The sequence below is a fragment of the Lathyrus oleraceus genome, chromosome 5 (genome assembly GCF_024323335.1).
Source record: "Lathyrus oleraceus cultivar Zhongwan6 chromosome 5, CAAS_Psat_ZW6_1.0, whole genome shotgun sequence".
Classification (NCBI taxonomy): Eukaryota; Viridiplantae; Streptophyta; class Magnoliopsida; order Fabales; family Fabaceae; genus Lathyrus; species Lathyrus oleraceus.
In genome coordinates, this window is record NC_066583.1 from 234,160,074 (window position 1) to 234,183,043 (window position 22,970).

At 35.1% G+C, this 22,970-nt stretch overlaps 3 protein-coding genes across 4 annotated transcripts; 2 read left to right on the forward strand and 1 right to left on the reverse strand.

Moving 5' to 3' along the window:
• LOC127083294 (low affinity inorganic phosphate transporter 1) lies at nucleotides 1-2,607 on the forward strand. 2 transcript variants are annotated; one of them, XM_051023597.1, is made up of 3 exons: nucleotides 1-93; nucleotides 643-1,394; nucleotides 1,493-2,607. In XM_051023597.1, exons 2-3 carry the CDS (start codon nucleotides 673-675, stop codon nucleotides 2,388-2,390), a joined length of 1,620 nt encoding a protein of 539 aa, XP_050879554.1. In that variant the 5' UTR covers nucleotides 1-93; nucleotides 643-672; the 3' UTR covers nucleotides 2,391-2,607. The 2 variants fall into 2 exon arrangements, with proteins under 2 accessions (XP_050879554.1, XP_050879553.1); XM_051023596.1 differs by lacking the exon at nucleotides 1-93 and having other exon boundaries at nucleotides 494-1,394.
• A 14,973-nt stretch (nucleotides 2,608-17,580) lies between these two features.
• On the reverse strand, nucleotides 17,581-20,965 carry LOC127083296 (ribulose-1,5 bisphosphate carboxylase/oxygenase large subunit N-methyltransferase, chloroplastic). The gene is made up of 12 exons (XM_051023600.1): nucleotides 20,492-20,965; nucleotides 20,181-20,344; nucleotides 19,997-20,080; nucleotides 19,823-19,880; nucleotides 19,682-19,735; nucleotides 19,459-19,530; nucleotides 19,297-19,377; nucleotides 18,991-19,163; nucleotides 18,605-18,707; nucleotides 18,401-18,532; nucleotides 18,186-18,308; nucleotides 17,581-17,986 (listed from the first exon to the last, which is right to left on the reverse strand). The coding sequence occupies exons 1-12, from the start codon at nucleotides 20,867-20,869 to the stop codon at nucleotides 17,900-17,902; spliced, it is 1,509 nt and encodes a 502-aa protein (XP_050879557.1). The 5' UTR covers nucleotides 20,870-20,965; the 3' UTR covers nucleotides 17,581-17,899.
• A 129-nt stretch (nucleotides 20,966-21,094) lies between these two features.
• On the forward strand, nucleotides 21,095-22,970 carry LOC127083297 (uncharacterized). Its single transcript, XM_051023601.1, has 6 exons — nucleotides 21,095-21,502; nucleotides 21,579-21,724; nucleotides 21,841-22,009; nucleotides 22,086-22,184; nucleotides 22,375-22,457; nucleotides 22,546-22,970. The coding sequence occupies exons 1-6, from the start codon at nucleotides 21,110-21,112 to the stop codon at nucleotides 22,670-22,672; spliced, it is 1,017 nt and encodes a 338-aa protein (XP_050879558.1). The 5' UTR covers nucleotides 21,095-21,109; the 3' UTR covers nucleotides 22,673-22,970.

A 22,970-nucleotide genomic window follows, 5' to 3' on the forward strand; every position in this document is an offset into this window, starting at 1 on the left:
GGACGAGATTAAATTGTAGTATAAATATCTGCTTTTCAATCACTTATCTTCATTCACAATAATATTATTAGCTACTCCATAACTTAGAAACTGGTTAGTCCCTCTCTCACTTTTCTATAATATGTAAAGTTATAGCACCTCTTCCATTTGGGTTTAGTTTGTTCGTTTTACTTTTTTCAGACAGACATCACATCATGAGTGCCGGTAAAGCTAAGGCAGAAAAATTGAAAATTAACATGTTATCTTTTTAAGGGTCACATTCACTGTCTCACTCTTTTTCCTTGAGAGTTCCTATGAAAACTACTTCCTTTGAAAATTGGTCACATAATGCCATTTTCAATTTGAATAATTGACACTCCTTTTTCAAAATACGTGTTTGTTTGGTATTTGTTATATTAGTCAAAAAGTCTTTGGAGTAACAACAACCAAATATTAGTCAAGGGACCAACACAAAATCTTAATTTTCTAATTGTATGTTTTAATTTAGCGGTTGTGTGAATTTCTAGTAGTTATTCAAAGTTTTAAAAAATAGATCATTTCGATACAGCGTCGTCGTAGAAGCTTCCGAAGAAAATATTATGAAGTAGGAATAAGATACGCTCACTATATATAGTACTAATTTGTAATTCCTTCTTCTGCCAGAATTGTAGTTTCTGTACCAAAGATCAAGCTATGGCTCGTGAACAACTAGGAGTTCTAAGTGCTCTTGATTCAGCCAAGACGCAATGGTACCATTTCACAGCCATCATAATTGCTGGTATGGGATTTTTCACTGATGCATATGATCTTTTTTGCATACCAAATGTTACAAAATTACTCGGAAGAATATACTACACACACCCGGATTCTCTAAAACCAGGAACTTTGCCTCCAAATGTATCAGCAGCTGTAAATGGTGTTGCACTTTGTGGCACTTTAGCAGGTCAACTTTTCTTTGGTTGGCTTGGGGACAAAATGGGAAGGAAAAAAGTTTATGGTCTAACTCTTGCTCTTATGGTGTTCTCTTCTCTTGCTTCTGGCCTTTCTTTTGGTCACTCAGCAAAGGGTACAATTGCGACTCTTTGTTTCTTTAGATTCTGGCTTGGTTTTGGTATTGGTGGCGATTACCCTCTTTCTGCTACCATCATGTCTGAATATGCTAATAAAAAGACGCGTGGCGCGTTTATTGCTTCCGTTTTCGCTATGCAAGGGTTCGGAATTTTGGCGGGTGGAATTGTTTCTCTTGTAGTTTCGACTGCTTTTGATCATGCTTATAAGGCTCCAGCTTATAAGGTGGATGCTGCAGCATCACTTGTACCAGAAGCTGATTATGTTTGGAGAATTATTCTCATGTTTGGTGCTGTCCCGGCTGGTTTAACTTATTATTGGCGTATGAAAATGCCCGAGACAGCGAGGTACGCACTTTTTTTCTTCCGATAAACAAATGTTACTGAATTAGTGGTTAAATTCAGTTTTTAAATTTATTGAATAACTGATATATATTTATCTATAGGTATACTGCACTTGTAGCTAAGAATGCAAAACAAGCGGCGCAAGACATGTCAATGGTGTTGCAGGTTGAAATTGAAGCCGAGCAAGAGAAAGTAGAGAAGATAGGAGTGAGAGAACAAAACAGTTTTGGTTTGTTTAGTAAAGAATTTCTTAGACGACACGGTCTTCATCTGCTCGGAACGACTTCTACCTGGTTTCTTCTTGACATTGCTTATTACAGCTCAAATCTTTTTCAAAAAGACATTTATAGTAGTATTGGTTGGCTTCCACCGGCCGAAGAAATGAACGCGATCCACGAAGTTTTCAAGGTTGCTAGAGCGACGACGCTTATAGCACTTTGTGGAACGGTTCCGGGATACTGGTTTACAGTGGCTTTTATCGACATAGTTGGCCGTTTCGCAATACAAATAATGGGATTTTTCTTTATGACCGTGTTCATGTTTGCCCTCGCGCTTCCGTATCATCATTGGACTAAGAAAGAAAACAGAGTTGGGTTTCTTGTTATGTACGCAATGACTTTTTTCTTTGCGAATTTTGGTCCAAACTCAACAACTTTCGTTGTGCCTGCCGAGATTTTTCCGGCTAGGTTGAGATCTACATGTCATGGAATATCTTCTGCGGCAGGGAAAGCCGGAGCAATCATAGGCGCATTTGGATTCTTGTATGCTTCACAAAGTAAGGATCCGAAAAAGAGAGATGCAGGGTACCCTGCTGGGATTGGAATGAAGAACACTCTTATTTTGCTTGCTGTGGTTAATTGTCTCGGCATATTTTTCACATTTCTTGTGCCGGAAGCTAACGGAAAATCGTTGGAAGAGATGAGTGGGGAGAATGAAGAAGATGAAGGTGGTGATTCTGTTGAAGCACAAGCCTCTTCTACTAGGACTGTTCCTGTGTGATATATTATTATTACTAATGTTTTTTTAATCAAGAATCTTACCTTGTTAAGTATGTTTAATGTGAAATTAATCATCATTAGAGTATAGATTATCATAAAACTTGCACAAAAGATCATATCTATAGTGTGCAAATGTGTGTAGAAATGGTTTGGTCTAAGTGAGATTTTAGTTTGTTATTCCTATTCAATCTAAAAAGAGTACTCACAATTCCTCTGTCTTTTTCATGTTCATGATAAAGGGTTACAATTGATGTCCCTAAATATAGGATCTTATTTATTTTTTTAAAATGTATTTAACAAAAATTTCTTCAAATTTTTAGTTATATTAATTGTTTCTTTATTTTAAATAATTTTAAAATCATTGACGAGTGTAATTTTAAATTGAGTAAAAAGACTATTTCTTTCTACCAAACTATAAACAACTCAACCTATTGATTATAAACAAGTTGAGGAGACATAATTTTTAGGAAAATTTTCAACAAAAAGAATTCTTTCTGTTTTGAAATGAGTATCATTCAAGATTTTTGTCTACAAATTAAGAAATACAATAAATATAATAAAAAAAACTACACTTTTACTAAATTAATTTTATTAACTTATTAGAAATAATGTACACAATAATAAATAAATGATATAATTAAAAAAATAGTAATTATTTATACATTAAAAAATGAAAAATAATATTAATTTTAAAATAAATTTTATTTTAACTATTATTGTATATTTTACAAAGAAAGGTGTTATATCTCATAAATGGAACAATAGTGAATGCATAGGGAATGTCGTGTCAAATATTTTCATTTGCTATCATTACTTAATAACTTCTTTATATTGAGTCAAATAAAGAAAGGAATCTTTATGTACTACCTCCGTTTTTTATTATATATCGTTTTTGAAAAATATTTTGTACCACAATATAAGTCATTTTATAATATCAATGAATCATTAATGTTATTTTTTCTATTATACCCTTAAATATTTATTATTCTCTCTCATTTCAATTATGTCAATTTGTCTTTCCAATACCATTAATGAAATATAATTTTGTAAAATCCTTCCTAATTTATCTTTTTAATACCATACTTATTATATTTTTTAATACGTGTGAAAAGTCAAAAACGACTTATAATAAAAAACGGAGGGAATATTACTTTTGAATGAAGATGAGCATGTGACTTTTCAAGAGGCCTTAATGGACCTAGATCTTAAAGGCTATGAAATTTAAAATGGATTTCAGGTATACTAATCAAATATGAAATTTGGTAGAGTCGTCTAAAGGAATTAATTTAATAGAATGCAAATGGATCTTTAAAAAGAAGATCAATGTGGATGATATGGTGAGTAAGTTAACTGAATGAAATTTGAATTTGAATTATGTATTTCTGAAATAACATGTTTCCCTTTTATATAATGGAGCCGTTATAGGGACCCATTAATCTTCGGACATGTGATGCGGGAAGCTGTTGGATGGATCTTGGATTCATATCTCCTGTGCTCTACCCCTAGGATAATGTTCTTATCCAGCGGATGACATAACAAGTTATTGCTTTCTCTAGACCGCGGTTGCATGGTCTTTTGGTCGGCCCAGAATAGAAAGTAAGTTAGAATGACAATTAATCTATCTTTACTTAACTTATGAAATTTTGAAGTTTGCTTTTCGTGTCTTAGAAATTCTTTGAATTTTTGAAATATGATATGCATGTCTTCATCACTTTCATTTTGGCTGTTTTTATCTTATCACTCCATGTGCTTCGCCTCTATAAACAAGACATTTTTTGTTGTCTTCTTCATTCAGGAGTACCTTCACAAACAAGTTGAATGTGCAAAACTACAATGTAAAAGACGCAAGAACTCGTCCATTACCTAAACCAATATTGATGATTGTTTTTGCTTTCAAATTGTAATGCACATTTTCCTTATCCTCTTTGGTCCAGATTTTTCTAAGTTTATTTTCCACAACATCATCTACTATGTGTGTGGGAACAAAGAGACCTTTTTTTTTATAAAAGACATGATGATATGGTCATGAGGTGTCTTGACATGTGTCGTACCCCAATTTTGTCTAGACTTTTCATTTTTTTCAACCAATCATCTTTATTTTGTTTGGTCCAGAATAAAATATTGGTTTTACAGACAGACCGGTTGAATCGATTTCTTAATCGCGTGTAAAATTAGTGAACAATATTTTTAGATTTGAACATGCAACTATCTGTCTTATTGATCTATATTACGCGTATCTTAATCTGGTGTGCTCATTTTATTTTTCGCATCTGTATGCGTTCATATTTTGATCAGTTTGAGCATTTTCATTGGAGTATTTTTAAGTGCAAGATTTGATTCGCGACTGTCTGTTTTACTGAACTATATTTCGTGTAAATTATTCTAATGCGTTCATTTTATTTTTTTCGTACATTTGCACGTTTGATTTTTATTAATCTTAATTTCTTTTTATTTATTTTTTATCAAAATAATTAGAAAGAATAGATAAGAATAAAAATATATTTGTTTGATTTTATTTAAAAAAATTATGATTTAATAAGATTTATTTGGTGACACATTAAGACCCAGATGATAGAATTGGAATTAATTAAAATTTAAAATCCTAGTTGTATTTAAGTTTATGCATTGGCCAAAATTGAAAATGAGTATCCTATTTCTACACTCTCCACATTTTCTTACCCATCAGCAAAAAAAAAGAATAAAAAAAAAGAGAAAAGTTAAACATGGAGAGATAGCTGCTTCTTTTATCAGCATTGTTATGTTTACATTATAAGTTACGCCTACACCGTATGCACAGTTCACAAATACGGTGAACAGTGTCGTGAACAATAAATCCGTATATGAACAGTGATGTGAACAGTTTATAAACAGTATCATGTGAACAATGCGTGCACATGAACAGTACCTCTGTGAATAGTGTCTGTGTACTGTTCATGAACAGTGGTTTATATATTAAAATAAAGTTGGTTAATGAAATGTAAAAAATTGGTTAACGAAGTTATGAAGTTAGTTAATTAACATTCAGATATAAAAATAATTTTTAGTAGTAAAACAAAGTTGGTTAATAAAATATTAAATATTGGTTAATAAAGTTATAAAGTGGGTTAATCACACGGTACTCTTAAATAAAAAAATTAAAAAAAATAATTTTTTTATATATTTTTATAAAATAATATTTTATTATTATAATATTTTACTGTTCACCCTATTGGTGAACAGTAAAATACAGTGTAGTGTATGTTTTGGTGTATGAATAACATTTTTCTTTATTGGTACAGAACTCCCTCGACCTGCAATTTCTTCGCAGCAACCCCACGCCAAACTCCCACCACCTTGCAACAGGGCTGTCCCAATCAATTTGGAGACCCGGTTCTATTTTAAAATTAGACATTTAATAGATAAAAACACAACAAATAAAAAAATATATTTCATTTAATTATAAAATTAAATATATAGAGACAAAGATAATAAAAAATATTATGTAGAAATTTAGTTTATCGAAATTTAGTTATTCGTGTTTTTCTTCTCTTACTATCTTCTATTTATAAAAAAAATTCATACCATTTAATAAAAGAAAAAAATTCTTTGAACAATTTCCACAATATTAATAATGAAGTGTTTTATTTAATAAATAATCAACAATGTAAAATTATAAATTTTCAAAATCCTACAACTACTATTTCAAATTTATTAATGTAGCGATCCACAATATACAAAAATATAAATATTTCCAAACTTACATCTTAAATTTTTTTATAAATCTATAAAATATACTAATAAAGAAAAAAATTATTAAGTTAATTGCAGTATTAAATTTTAAATAAATTTAAATATAATTTATTTATATTGTAGGAGTAAAAATCTATATGGTGACGTTTTTTTATAGAAGTAAAAATATACACAAAAGGTAAGAACAATGAATCAAATCCGGGTTGTATTACTACCAAAATAATACAACTGTCACTCGGCTACACTACAATAATATGTTAAAAATGGAATTAGTAATATATATTAGTTAGTGTTATATTTATATTGATCACATCTATCAAATTCGGGGCCCTAAAAAGTAGGAGGTCCTGTGCGGTAGCACTCTTCGCACCCCCACAGGGCCGGCCCTGCCTTGCAACTTCATTCTGCCACCCTCACAACCACTTGCTCCGCCCCTTGCACTCCATCTTCAACCACATAACACACCTCCGCCTGCCACTTCAATCAACTACGGCCAACAACAACCTTCAATACAACTTCATCACACCATTTCTCACCTCTGCTCAAACAACACTCCCTCCTGTCGCGCCTCTCATCCTCATTCTGGCGAGCATTTTAGGTCACATATTTTCCCTTCACACTCTTCTCACTCTCACCAACACAAACACTTCATATATTCCTCCGTCATCCACCACATACATCTCCTTCTGTTGACTTTTTTTGGCGAACCCATTCATACTACCACCACACTACATCCACAATCACGGTCGCCACCACCCCACCTTCATATTCCGACGACGAATCAAGCTCACAGCTACTCACACTTCATTTTCTCCTCTTCCACTCATCACTTATGATCCACCCACAGCCTCTCACTTTGTCGTCCAAACAACTACGCTGGCGTTCAACCACTTTCGACCACCCTTCGCACTCTAGCAACAAAAAAAAATTGGTTTCACCGATACTTCTCGCGACTTCAACTTGATTCAACTTTATTTCCGTGTATTACACCGTCATTGTGGGCTAAGGTGTTACTTAGCCTACCATTTGAGTATACGTCTTTCGTTCAAAAACATATTTAATAACACTAATCAAACACTTGATCGATATCAGGTTCTTCTTTTCAAATTAATGTTTCAAAAGTCTTTTTGCAATTATCAATCAGATGAAAAAGGATTTAGTTGGACGTATTTGTCCTTCTTAATCTTTGAGTATTTGGATGATGACCTTACTTATCCTACCGTTTGAGTACTCGCCTTTTGTTTTCAAAATACATTAAATAGCTGAATCTAATTCATTCTTTTGTGGACGAAAAAGATTAGTTGGGCGTAATTGTCCTCCTTAGTCCCGAGTAGTTGTGTGATAGACGTACTTATCCTCCCACACGAACACTCGTCATCCGTTGAAGATACGTGACTTAATTTACCTCACAAATTTTATAAATAACTTGGACAAAAAAGGATATAGTTGGACGTATGTGTCCCTCTTAATCCCCGAATATTTAGATGATGGTCGTAATTAGCCTCCCGTTTGAGTGTTCTTCATCCGCCTAAAATAAACTCAATCAATCAAATATTTTCCGCCTTAGTACGATGTCAAAACATTTTGACAAACGAAAGATGTTTAGTCTATTCTAAGACGATGCAAATAAAGTTCTGTTCTTACCATGCGCAAGAAGTTAGAACGATTTCCACTCTAATGAGACGAAAACATAACTTTGTAAGATTTCAAGTGATGTTGTTCATTCTGATGCGATGTCAATGTTCACTTCTCCATGTTTTGGAAGAATGAAAAGGATCACCAAAATTCTTGACAAAAACAAATTTTGTGATTATCAAACAAAAGTGGGTCACTGCCACCTCAAGCGAAAAATTCATTGGTTCTCAAACCATCAGATATCCATCTTCAAAACTCTCTTGGAAGTAGAAAGTTTGAAGTTCTTAAGACCTAGTGGTCTATCAAAGGTGTAGGATATCCCTATAATAGGCAGCTCAAAGATTCTCACAAATTGATCTTTGTGGATGTCTATTTCCACTTCCCTTACATATGTTCTTAGTGACGTTCCTACAAGTCTTAGGTTTAGGTAGAACTCTCTTACTAGACTTGGGAAGGATCTATCCGGTATTTGGGTGAAGAAATATTCGTAGGAGGCTTGACATATTTAATGATAAGTTTTGTGACTCTTCAAGAGGCTTAACTTCATCTACCAATGATGAATTACCTTCTTGGCTATAATTGTCATCTTCTCTTCTTGATTGTGATTTATCAATTCTGGAGCGAACATGTTTCCTCTTGGCCGGGTTTTTTGGCTTGAGGATGCCATGATGATGCTTACAAAAAAAAAGAACTCACACAAGAAAGAAACTAGAAGAGATGAATTTTGAGATTCTTAAGATGAATTTTAAGGAGACCATGAGCTTTCGTTGTTCAACCTCATTGGTGCATTTTGGACCATATACTGGATTCTTTTTAATTATTTGCATCCCCACTCAGCTTTATTGCACCTCATTTCTATAAAATAGTTAGAAACTCATCTTTTTTGTTAGTGAAAATATTTTATCGAGATGAGAAAAATTAAAACCACTATTTTAAAGGATTAATCGGAGTTTTCAGATCATTTAAACTTTAAAATAGTGTACTACCTTTCATATCAGAAGAATTTGATAAAAACTCCCCTTAAAATGGAACACCAAGCATATTATGGTGTGTCCTTCTCTACACAATGTTGGATGCAAGAGTTGGTATAGACAACGAGATGAACAAGTCCATTACATACATGTCCACTCAACTGATCGCTAAAGATCATAAACCTTGAGTACTTTCAATAACATTTACTTTGATCACTGTAATTGATATTTTCCATCATCGTACATTCTTGGTCAAAGACTTCTTACATATTGTATAATTAAAAGTATACATTTTCTTTGCACAACTCCATTAATAATCGTTAAAGCTTCGAGCTGCAACGCATACCTGCAAAACACTAAGGTTTCACCTTTGGTGCTCATATCTTACTGGTCTAGGTGTATCAGTTCCATAATATATAAAGTTGCTACCTTTAGATATTTTTAATTTGTCAAAACAAATTTTTTAAATCGAACAATTTTTTTCTTGTGATTTATAACTTTATTAGGTTTTATATCTTTTTTTAATCTTAGTCCATTCTTATTTAAGGAAGATTTTTTACTCGATAGGATCAAGTCAAACTTTTTTTCCCTTGGGTAAACTTACTTAGTGTCTCATGTAAACCAATTACTTCCTTTTTTAGGGAGACACACCTCTCACATGTTTCTCTTGAATATATGATCTTAATTATTTATGTCTTGGATGATTTATTGATTTCCTTAAGATATCTTAAATACTCCTTAAGACCTAAGTTATGTTCCCTAAGTTTATAATTTTCTTTCTCTAACTAAGTATTCATTCTAAACAATTGTTCGTAAGGTAGCTTGGTTACCTTAATAATATCTTCCTCGTCGGATTCCTTTAAGCAAACTTCATCTTATTCGTTGGAAGAAGACTCATTTATATTTCTCCCTGAGGTTGATGTCTCTCCTCCTCTTCTTCATTTGAATATTGAAGATACTTCTTCTTCTTCATAGTTTTTTGAATATGAGGTTCCTTCATTTGATGTTGAATCTTCCAGAGATTGTTCAACTATTGAGTATGTTCTTTCGAATAATTCTACCGAAGTTGTGTGATAGAAGTATGATGAAGTTGATGATTCTTTGAGTTTTTTTCTTCATCTTTGAGTAATTAAACTAGTTCTTTCAATTTCTCTCTTGATCTCATTCTTTCTTGATTTTTCCTGAAGTTCGTGAAGACTGTTATCTTTTGATTTAAGGATTAGATTAAACTTCCACCTCTTTAACTCTTAGACTTTGGTTAGTGACGAACGTTCCAATATAATTTCTAATATTACTAAAATTTGAAAAACAATTAAAAATTGTATTTTTATCTTCTTCTCCTCGTGTGCCCATCTCCTCTTGTTCGATATTTGGATAAACTCCACATATCAACTCAAGAGTATCCCACATTTTCTTGATCGTTTTGTATTGATGAACATAGAACAATTTACTATCATATATAGACATTACTATAAAGCTCTTGGTTTTGTAATCTATCTCAAACTTTCTCTTGTCCTTTTTGGTTCAAAGGAAATCATGTTTATCTACTATTTTTTTGTTTAGTTGGTAAGTAGGGATAAATGAAATATTGGTTATAGTTTTCCATGATTCATAATTTATACTTTGAATGAAAATTATAAACTTAACTTGCCATATATCAAATCTATTACTTTTTAAAAGTGGTGGTGTGTTTATAAAAGATATCTTGCTGGAACCTCCTGAGACGATTAGTCTTTAAATATGAGTTAGACTCTGATACCACTTATTGGATATGTGACTTTGTACACAAGAGGGGGTGAATTGTGTGTTTTAGAAAAACTTAAATTTGAAAAGGATTTAGGATTAAAATCAGAGTTCAAAAGTATTTTAGTAAAGTTTTAATAAGCAGCGGAAAATTAAAATGAGAAAATATAAAGAGTTTAAGTGAAAGAGAATAACACCGGGAGTTATACAGGTTCAATAAAAAATGACGTAGTTCTGTCTCCAATATTTGACCTCTCGAACCACCTTATACAAGGAAAAATAAAGTTTGCGGCTAACTTACAACCAAACAGTAAACATGAGAGAGAAACGATGAGTCTTCCTTCCAAACAATGGATGGAAGCGGTTAGTCTCTTTTCCACAAGAATTTTGGAGTGGTTAGTCTTCAAGTTTCAAGTAAACCTTTGGAGCTTTTAACACCGGGATGAGATTGTGAACCGAAACTTAGTTTTATACCAGACTAACCAATTACTTGTGAGATTTTACCATCGGGTTGGTCTCGAACCTAAACGGGGACTTGATCATACGAATCTCAAACCAAAGATTTTTACGGGTTTAGATTCGAACTTAAGCAAACACTCCCTAAGTGGATAAAATGTTCAACCAAAGTAAAAACAAAACTTCCTTGGTGGACTTACAAAACCACCCTTCTAGAATTACATCTTCATCACTCGCAAAGAATTACATCTTCATCACTCGCAAAATGACTTTCCCAAAAGGCGCTAGTGAGAGAACGCAAACAAAAATATTTTAGAGAGTGAGAAGTGATAAATAAAATCACGTTTTCTGGATGAAGAAAAATGTGGGAGGGACCTCTATTGATATGCTAGAGGTTGGCACAAAAAAAGAAAAGTTTTAAGGTCGAGTATGATGTTTCAATTGATTGACATCAAAATCCAATCGACTAGTAAATCTAAACTAATCGAATAATAAACTCAAAAAGGAAAGAAAATATATCTAGACATTAACAGACATTAAGACATCGTCCTATTTGATCAGGGCGCATTTTTGAACCTCTCATCGATTGCCATAAGGTGTCAATCGATTGACAAGAGCAAAAACTTGTCATATATTTTCTACAGTTTCTAACTTGTCTGACACGACTCCATGGTCTTTTTAGAAATATTTTCTTGGAAAAATAAGTTTTTAAATTGTTTATGTGTGTGTGATTTAGCCTTATAGTTTTACGAGAAAGCCCTTATGCTTTTTACAATGTATTCACTCAGACGTGTCGAGGCAGGCTTTCATATACTTCAAGACTTGTCAAATGATTCATCCTTATAGACACTTGCTTGATTTTTCTTTGAGATGAGAGTTGAGTTATATTCCATTTAGTTCCCATCATCAAAGAGTCAAGTTCATCAAACCCTAATATCCTAGTTTGCATCTTTAACCGCTTAACCGCTTTATCCTTGACTTTAGTTATTGTCATTATCAAGGACGTGTTCATCTTTAATAGTTGTCATTATCAAAATCATGTTCTATAACCTGTAAAACAAGGTTCCACGGATAAGGGATTCATCAGTAAAATTTGGCCTCTCGTACGGGAAAAACAATGCTTTAAGCAATAGAATAATCTACTAAATTCATGACCCAAGAATGAATTAACATATTGCAACATTTCTAGGCCTTAAAACATGGATCAAATTGAGTAGGAATGTGTTATAAAATATTTTACTGATATATTAAAAAGTGATTCTTACATGTTACATCTACATGCTTTAAATAAGAGAGAATAGAAGACCTAATGGGCTTTGACTAATGGGCCTCATTACTAATAGAAATAATTACTATTTACAATCTAATATTTACAACACTCCCCCTCAAGCTGGTGAATGGATATCTATCATTCCCAGCTTGCAAGTAAGTTGCCTGAATCTTTCTGTTGGTAAGCCTTTTGTTAACACATCTGCCAGTTGATGCCCGGAAGGAACGTAAGATGTAGTTATCAGTCCACTATCCAACTTCTCTTTGATAAAATGTCGGTCAATCTCAATGTGTTTAGTCTTGTCATGCTGAACAGGATTATGAGCAATACTAATAGCCGATTTATTGTCACAAAACAATGTCATAGGACCTTCACATTGTATCTTTAAGTCTTCTAGAATTTGTTTCATCCACAATAGCTCACAAATTCCTAATGCCATAGCTCTAAATTCTGCCTCGGCGCTTGATCGAGCAACTACACTTTACTTCTTACTCTTCCAAGCTACAAGGTTACCACACAGAAAAGTACAATAGCCTGACGTAGATCTTCTGTCACTCACTGATCCGGCATAATCCGCATCAGTGTAAGTCTCCATAGTTAGATTTCCACCTCTTTTAAACAAAAGTCCTCTCCCTGGACTTGCTTTAAGATATTGTAGAACGCGGTCTACAGCCTGCAAATGTCTCACCCTCGGATCATGCATGAATTGGCTCACCACACTGACTGCATATGCCAAATCTGGTCTAGTGTGTGCCAAGTAAATCAATTTTCCCACTAATCTCTGATATTGACCCTTGTCAACTTTGTCACTTTCCTCCTCAAAGCTTATCCTGTGATTTTGTTCAATGGGAACACTTGCAGGTTTGCATCCAAGTTTGCCAGTTTCCTGCAAAAGATCAAGCACATACTTCCTTTGAGAAATAAAGATGCCTTGCTTTGAGTAGGCTACCTCAATTCCCAAGAAATACTTGAGTTGCCCAAGGTCTTTCATCTCAAACTCTGCTGATAATTTCTCTTTGAGGAAATGTCTCTCAGTCAAATCATCTCCTGTAACAATAATATCATCAACATAAACAAGAAGTATAGTCAGTTTTCCTCCTTGTGAATGTTTAAAAAATAAAGTGTGGTCTCCTTGACTTTGCTTATAGCCCAAACACATCATTGCCTTTGTGAATCTTCCAAACCATGCCCGAGGAGACTGCTTTAGTCCATATAAGGCTTTCTTCAATTTACACACCTTGTTAGCTCCATTTGTTATGCCAACACCTGGTGGAATCTCCATATACACTTCTTCCTCTAAGTCTCCATGCAAGAACACATTTTTAACATCAAACTGTTGCAATTCCCATCCACATGAAGCAGCAAGAGATAGTAAAATTCGAACAGTATTCATCTTTGCCACTGGGGCAAATGTCTCCTCATAATCAATACCATACGTCTGAGTATAACCTTTTGCCACTAGTCTTGCTTTGTACCGATCAAGTGTACCATCAGATTTGTACTTTACAGTATAGATCCATCTGCATCCAACTGGACTTTTGTCTCTTTTCCTTTCAATAATCTCCCAAGTACCATTTTTTTCAAGTGCTCTCATTTCCTCATCCATAGCTTGGACCCAATTTTTATTTTGCAATGCTTCTTCAACAGATGATGGGATTTTCACAGAATCAACAGCTGCAACAAAACTTTGATATTGTGTGGAAAGATGTTTAGTGGAGACATATTGAGAGATAGGGTGTCGATATAGGGAGGGCCAAGATCTTTTATCCTTCCTCAAAGCAATGGGTAAATCAACTGGATTAGTGTCACAAGTATCAGAAATGGCACAATCATCACTAGAGGAATCATTTTCAGTACTTACCTCCGGTTCAGGCGATTGAATTTGTTTCTGGAGAAGGTCAGGTTTACTTCTTCTCTGATACACTAGAGTTGGTGCTGGAGGTGCTGATTCCTGTAAAACAGAAGGCCTTGAAGGACCAGGAACACTTACTGGCTCAGATTCAAGTGTTGAACTAGGACTCAAACTCAAACTAGGTGACAACTCGGGTTCAAGAGAGGGAACACTGATAGGTGTTCTAGGGAGGCTAGGACCAAGGATCAGAAACTCGGACTCAGACTCTGACTCTAAGTCACTTATGTTCTCCCCCTGAGACTGAGAACGAGTGAAATATGACACATTTTCATGAAAGGTGACATCTTTGGAGACAAAGAATTTTCGACTCGGGGGATGATAACATTTGTACCCTCTTTTGTTGGGTGCATAACCCAGAAAGATACATCTGACAGCACGGTGATCCAATTTGTTGCGATATTGTTTGTGAACATGAACAAAAGCAACACAACCAAAAATGCGAGACTCAAGAGTGTGTAAGATAGGAACAAATGGAAAACGTGAAAGCATAAATTGGGCAGGACTTTGATTACCTAACACTCGAGATGGGACCCGGTTAATCAGATAGGCAGCAGTAAGAATTGCCTCACCCCAATAAGAGGTAGGAACAGACATTTGAAAAAGGAGAGATCTAGCAACTTCAAGTAAATGACGATTTTTTCTTTCTGCGACACCGTTTTGTTGTGGGGTGTCAACACATGTGAATTCATGGAGAATGCCATGTTTACTAGTGAAGTTGGAAAAGGTATGATTGACATATTCTTTACCATTGTCAGAACGAATTCTTTTTATGCCTTTCCCAAATTGCGTTTGTACCATATTATAAAATTGGATAAATATTTATGGTACTTCGGATTTAGTATTCATCAAGAAAATCCAAGTTACCCGAGTACAATCATCAATAAATGAGACAAACCATTTTGCACCAAAAATATTAGAGGTAGGGGCAGGTCCCCAAACATCAGAATGAATCAAATCAAAAGGTTCATCACTTTTATTAAAACTGGAAGGAAAAGATACACGATTGTGTTTTGCCAACTGACAAACATCACACTTAAAAGACTCAACAGAATGGTGTAAGAACAACGACGGGAACATAGACTTAATTATATAAAATGGAGGATGACCGAGACGCTTGTGCTGAAGCCAAATTTGTGAGGCTGAAGAGGAAGACTGAGACTGGAAACAGGAGGACAACACCTTTGGATGGTCATCAGAGAAGTAGTATAACCCTTCCTTTTCCTTAGCAATTCCAATCGTCTGCCCCGTGGTAAAAGGTCCTGAAAAACATAATGGGACATAGAAAAAATTACTTTACAATTCAGATCACGGGTAAGCTTATGGATGGAAATTAAATTGTGGGAAAGTGTGGGAACATGAAGCGCAGATTGCAACTGGAATGGAGGTTACAAGTCAATATTTCCAGTGCCAACAACACAAGCATGAGAGCCATCAGCAACAGTGATATAAGGAATACTCGAAGGTGTGGTATAAGAGCATAATAATGTGGAATCAAATGTCATATGATTAGTAGCACCAGAGTCAAGAATCCACGCATTCTTAGGAATATTACCACAAACAGTAAGAGATCGGGAACACAAACTCTTACCAGTAACTACTAGAGACTCAGAACCAGAAGGCTTACTCATGGAGTCAAGCATAGATTTCAACCGTTCCACATCATTCTGACTGAAGGAGGAAAGATCAGTTCCTCTCTTTTCAAAGCTTTCAGTATCCTGGACATGTGTAGCAACATGTGCCTGATACTGGTGCATGTTGCGAGAACCGCCACCTCGGCTAAGAACCTGCTCCCTCCCATGAAGTTTGAAACACCTATCCTTTGTATGCCCTGATCGGTTACAATGCTCACAATAGAATTTGTCACGAACATTCTTGGATGATGATGGTGGTGGTCCTTGTCTTGTTGTTTTGCTAGCTACTAATGCTGACACATCCGGGGGCTGTTCATGAAGCATAGCTTGACGACGGGTTTCCTCACTACGGACAGTGTAAAAAACTTCATTAAGATCAGGAAATTTTTCCTTACCCAAAATCTGCACCCGAATAGGGTCAAATTCAGCATTAAGGCCTGCTAGGAAATCAAAGATCCTATCCCGCTCAACAATAGTATTCAAGGTGGCAGTATCCTTGCTGCACTCCATCTTCAAATTCTGATACTGATCCAACTCAATCCAAAAACCATTAAGAACTCCAAAATACTCAGTGATCGAAAGATTTCCTTGCTTAGTGTTGAAGATTTTCCTCTTTAAATCATAACAAGCAGACATATCTTGTTTCATGGAATAACTGCGACGAAGATACTCCCAAACTGCCTTTGCACTTGAGAGATACATGCAATTTCTACTAATTTCTGGAGATATGGAGTTCCAAAGCCAAGTAATAATAGCAGAATCATCTTTATCCCAGGAAGGGAAGTTAGGAGCAGTAACCAGAGGAGGATTTCCTTCAATATGATCAAGCATGTCGCAACATTTAAGAGTGTGTCTGATGAACTGAGACCATTGAAAATAATTTTTGCCGGTAAGCCAATAACCTTTTTGAACGACAAAATCCTTAGCATTAAATGGGGCTGGTGGATTTGTGGGAGGTGGAGGTGGAGGTGGAGGTGGAGGTGGTTGATCGTTAATAATCTCAGCCATTGAAAGGACAATCGAGAGAAAACAAACCAAGAAACAGGATGGGTTAGGGTTTCAAAGATGAGTGAACAAAAACAAGAAGCACGCAAAACAACAATGACCCGAACACCCAAAAACAACAACAAACTGCAAACTGCAGTAAAAAAAAAAAAAAAAACTCCGCTACAAGGCGGCTAGGGTTTAGGCGGAAGCGAATCCCCCAAAATCGGGAGCTCTTGATACCATGTTATAAAATATTTTACTGATATATTAAAAAGTGACTCTTACATGTTACATCTACATGCTTTAAATAAGAGAGAATAGAAGACCTAATGGGCTTTGACTAATGGGCCTCATTACTAATAGAAATAATTACTATTTACAATCTAATATTTACAACAGAATGGTAGTAGATACGTCAACGAAATCAAACTTATTCTTACCACCATGTGCTTGTCTCTTTGACCGAGGCCAAGCATGATAGTTTCAACAATTGAGGACTAATTCAACTGCAACATAGGTATGTCCATCGAATGCATGGACATAATAAACATTGCCAGGAATTTGAAATGGACTTGCAATCAAAGGATTAACTACATTGTTTGCACCATGAATCATGATGAGCAATGCACAACAGAGTTCAAAAGAGTTTTGATACTATCATAATGTTCTTTATGATGAAGAAGAAAGAAACTAGAAGGAGAGAAAATGCAACTAATTTGTATCGATAGAAGTGAAATTGATTGATTATTAGTTAGTTACAAGCTTCCTTTTATAGTAAGTGCAAATTCTAACTAACAGCATCAAATTAGCAACCTATAATAGCAAGTCATGCAATTCACAAAACACAGAGAAGTAACTTGTCCTGCAACTTACAGCTTTAGCATAGGGAATTTGTGGTATAAATTACATGATTAACAAAAAGTTATAAAAGGAGTGGCATGTATACATAAACAACTTCCTTTAAGCACTCAAAAATAAAAAATAAAAAATAAAAAACAGTTTGGATGCAATCATTCCTCACTTTTTTCTTTTCTTGCTTCTTTTCTTTTTCAATAGAGATTGTTTTATCACTCAAGACTTAACCTATTTTCCTCAGCAACAACTATCAATTACATGAAGCGATGAACTTGAACTAGTTCATGATCATGTCAAAGAGTGATCAAGTTCATTTCATGATCATTTGAAAAATTTCCTGAACCCATTGAAGATAGTTAAGGCTTTTAATTCACCAGTCTTCATATCCCTCAATCTTCTTCTCAATATCTGCAATTAATATTCAAAAACTAGTTAGCTTTAGTGATAAACAAATAATATATTAGTATGTAAGAGTTTTGCTGTGAACTTGTAATCCATTTTTGTTGTGTATAAGTACAAAGGACCAATGTATAATCATACATGCTTGACAACATTTATATCAGTATACTAATCATAGTAACTAAATAATGAGTTTTTAAAATCTTACATATTGCGCACGGAATAGTATCCTCCGCTCGCTCGTACACAAGTCCACGGCTAGCTGTTTTAGAAAGAGTCTCCGGTTAAGTTGTTTCGGAGAAGTCACGTCCAAATCCAGTGATCCACTTGCCTGCGGATCGATCAAAGGGAAACACGATTAAGATTAACTCGCTATCTAGAGATTGGCGACATGCTTTTCGAATAAATTTATAGGTTCCTTGCCTGTAAGAACTTATTGTATTTTGAGATACTAGATTCACAACTATCTAGTATGAACTGCAATGCCTGCTCCTCTATTTCTGGATATCTCAAGTCCTTATTGGAGGTAGTTTCATTTGATGCAGTTGCAGCCATCTGTAGAAAGAATCATGCATATGGTTATACAACATTCGGAGAAAGAATTCGCGAAGATAGTAAACGACATACCTCTTCAAATTTTCCTCTCATGCTTGAAGGGCTAACGGCTAAATAAGCATAAGCCATTAACTCCAACGGCCAACCAGTGATCCTTAACGGAAAACACTGAGATCTGACAAAAATAGAACAATCGAGTGAGTAGCCGGTTCAATCATGAGACGGGATCGTCTTTGAGGGCGTGCAAGGCGGGCTACCACACAGGGCCCACAATTTGTCACGGTTAAATCGTGGCTAAATAGAGGCTTCATAAAATATTGTCATAGTTAAATCGTGGATAAATAGGAACTCTATTTATTCTGGCACGAGTAAACTACGCATAACCTATACAGGGCCTCCAAAATCTTGAGACGCTCTGTCGTGAGAGGTATAATAACTATGAAAATTTAGGTACTCACCTTGATAATCCATACTTCCTCAACAGTTCTAGCTTCTCCTCATAGCACTCATCAGATTTCTTGAGGGACAATGGCAGCTCAACTGAATCGCTTGGATTCGTGCCCTCCTTTGGAACAAATCCATAAGATAACAGAAGCTCCCCATTTGATTTATTCCCATATGAAATAAACACCTGTGTAATTTGATATACAAGAAATTAATCACAGTTTGTGGCAATATTGCTAACTTTAAAGACTTTGGCGAGGCACGGCGGATTTGCATTCCATTTAGGTACTTAATCGTTCTAACTATGAATTTATGTTTACCTGCTCACCTGGTAGATAGGGACGATCTGTCGTAAAGACAATTCCCTTCGAAGATTTATCATAATCCAAAAACGTCTCCACCTAAACCAGCGAAAATAACAAATAAGAGTTCAACTTGCTGAGAAAAACTTGCTAAGATTTGTGTTTGAGAAGAGACCATACCTCACAATTATGATTCAGCATATCTGCCCAAGGAACCAAGGCCACCTTTCCATCCATCGAGGGTAACCGAACCTACACCGTACTGATATCATGAATTATCTGTTCTAACAATCATCCTTTTCTCTTAGAATATGAAAACAGAAAAACTGAGTATCATTGAATTAAATGATTGAAAAATAACAGAATATCATTTTTTTCCACTTCATCTACCAGATTGACTTACCATGCGGGAGAAAAGAATGCCGAATGACCATTTGAAGGACTTGATGTTGAACACCTGAAAGCCATGCAAATAACAGATTCAGATTCACAACTTATTTTCAGAAACTACTAATTCTCATCCTGTTGAATGTGAGGTAGTTACCTCTTCAGGGAAGAAATCAGGGTATTTGGAAAATATACGGAGCCTCATATCATTGTATCTGGAGAGTTATAGCAAAACATGAGATTATTCAATCAAGAGAACACATGACATTGAAGCATTATTATACTAAAAAAGAGAAACGAAAATATCAGGTACAAACAAAATGGTCCATACGTTCCAACAACATTATTAGTCCTTTCGATTGCTCTTTCCCTAATCTGCGAAGCTTTCAAGTAGCGATCTAGTTCAGACTGTGACCTGAAACGACAAAATTGAACTGTATAAGAAAACTTTGAGAGTAGACCCTTTTTCAAACACTGAAAAGAATATTATGATAAGAGCAACTGAATTCAAGTACCAGTATAGAAGTGAGTAAGGTTGACGAGGTAAGGCCGATATATAACTGAACCATTTTGAAGATTCCTTGAGGCTAGCTTCACTTATAAGGTAAGTTGCAAGCAATGGCCAATCCGGCACTGAATTCTTTTTCAATACTTCGCCAGCTTCCGGGCAACTCCACTCCTGATAATCAAACAACAACCAAACACAATCATAAATCATCATAACACAAAATTCAAATCAAGTTCTTAAGGTTCATCATAAAGTATCAAATTTCACTAGCCTAATAATAGTAATAATGAAGAGAAAAAGGAAGAAAGAAAGGTTTACAGAATCTGGAGTGATGACAAGTGAAGGAGGAACAAAGAGAAGCTTCTCCCCTTTCCTAATATTCTTCAATGCAACAAGTCCTCTCTCTCCCACATCAACTTTATCAATGGCCATCTTCTGAGAAGGAAGACCTGACTGTGACAACCATTTCAGAAGAGAAGAAGAGTTTTCCAGTGAATCATTCTCACAACCCCAGGGAATAGTTTCCATAAATGCTGAGGTTTCACTTGCAGTTGCAGAGAGTGAAAATTGGACATGGTGTCTTCGTAAGAGAGGTAGCTGACATAAACGAAGATGATTTCTCTGAATTGAAGGGTTAAAAGCTGGAACAAGAGTAGTGTTTGTGTTGGTATACATCATCCCTGAAGCTTCAACCATGGCTGTCTTTCACAAAACAAAAACCTTACCTTGTACTAGAGTTTTGTTCCTATTTTGAGTTGTTGTGAGAACACCACGTGCTCCCAAAAATCTCAACTTTATCATTTATCTAATAATAAAATAATATTAAATATGGTTTATTATTACTGAATGTGAATAAATTACCACTGTTGATAAAATTGAAAATTACTATTTATTGTAATTGCTTAAAAGGTACTGTACTATATCACATTGTAATTGATGTTGTTTGTGTATCTTATGAGAGAAAACATTATGGTGGGAGTAGTAGCTAAACCCAATCTTGTCTCTTGCAACTTTCCAACTCTCAAAAACAAGTATTCAATTCAACCACATACATCAACTACAACAACAACAGCATTGGTCTCACGATGTTGTTTCATCAGACTCAGTAGCTCCTGCAAGGTGATGACCAAAAAACCCTTTGCTGCTTCGTTTCGGAAAAAGGGTAGTATTGTTATTTGCCATGATTCCAACAAAGAGAGTGAGGTTAGCAGAAGCGTTGTTGAGGTTGTGGAGGAAGGAAAAAGAGATTGGACAACCTCAATTTTGCTATTTCTCTTATGGGCTGCACTTATCTACTATGTCTCCTTTCTCTCTCCAAACCAAACACCGGTAATAATAATACTATTGTTGTTTCAAACAAACATTACATCCTTCAATATGCTTATGTTCATTGTTTATTATTCAGTCTATGGACATGTATTTCTTGGAAAAGCTGTTGAATTTGAAAGGAGGTGATGGTTTCAGAATGAATGAAGTGATTGTATCTGAGTGGTATCTAATGGGCTTGTGGCCTTTGGTATATAGCATGCTGTTACTTCCCACCGGAAGAAGGTATATCCCCATTCTCATATGCATTTTTCTCTCTTTTTTTCTGTTATATATTGTAACTAGGAACCCTATTAAGGATTGGCTTTCTTACATAAGACTAAATTGCTGTTGTTCTACAGCTCAAAAAGCAAGGTTCCTGTATGGCCTTTCCTGTCACTCTCGTTTTTCGGCGGCATATATGCACTTCTTCCTTATTTTGTGCTATGGAAACCTCCACCACCTCCTGTCGAAGAAGCTCAGCTTAAAACATGGCCACTCAATTTTCTGGAATCAAAAGTTACTGCATCGGTAAGTTCTCATCTCAACCTTAAAGGACAAAGTTGTTGCACACAGATCATTATATATTATCTCAACTGTGAAACAGATACTGCTTGCTTCGGGGATAGGCCTCATAATTTACGCCGGTTTAGCCGGGGGAGATGTATGGAAAGAATTTTACCAGTATAGCAGAGGAAGCAAATTTGTAAGTTCAGACTCAACTCTACATATAGTTGGCCCGACTCTTGTCCTTGTATTCGTTATGAGCTTTAGCAATGCCATATAATTCTCTACTATGTTGATTTTCAAGCAAAAGTTTACTGGTCTACTAGAACCTAGTTAGTTACATTGAGCCAAATTTGCAAAGTGCTAAAATCTGGTTTTCATGTTTGCAGATCCATATTATGTCCATTGATTTTACATTACTCTCAACATTGGCACCATTTTGGGTTTACAATGACATGACAGCTAGAAAATGGTATGCTCATTAGCATGAGTTTTATTTCAACTTTTACTCAGAGATCCTAGATCGTATAAAAGATATTTAATGCTAGTACAATATGCAGGTTTGACAAAGGTTCTTGGCTTCTTCCAGTATCATTGATACCATTGCTGGGTCCTGCTATATACATTCTCCTACGACCCTCACTATCAACCTCTGTCATTGCGCAAACTCCAGCTGAGTTAGAGTGAATGCATCCGATACCGCCAACGAATATGAATTCACAAGTTAATGCAATAAGAATTGAAATTGATTGTTTGGTTTGGTTCAGAATGACAGTTTCATTCTACAAAATTCACAGCAGAGTTGTAGTACCTCAACACATTTTCACCAGTCCATAAGAATATTGAAATCCATCATTTTAGGCATAATCTTTGCATAAACTTATTTTCTTCTTTGGCTGTATGTAATAATTCATTGTAGCGAAGTTATACATGTTTATTAGCTTGCATGAGATCCAAATTGGAAAAAAAGAAGTGTTATTATTAA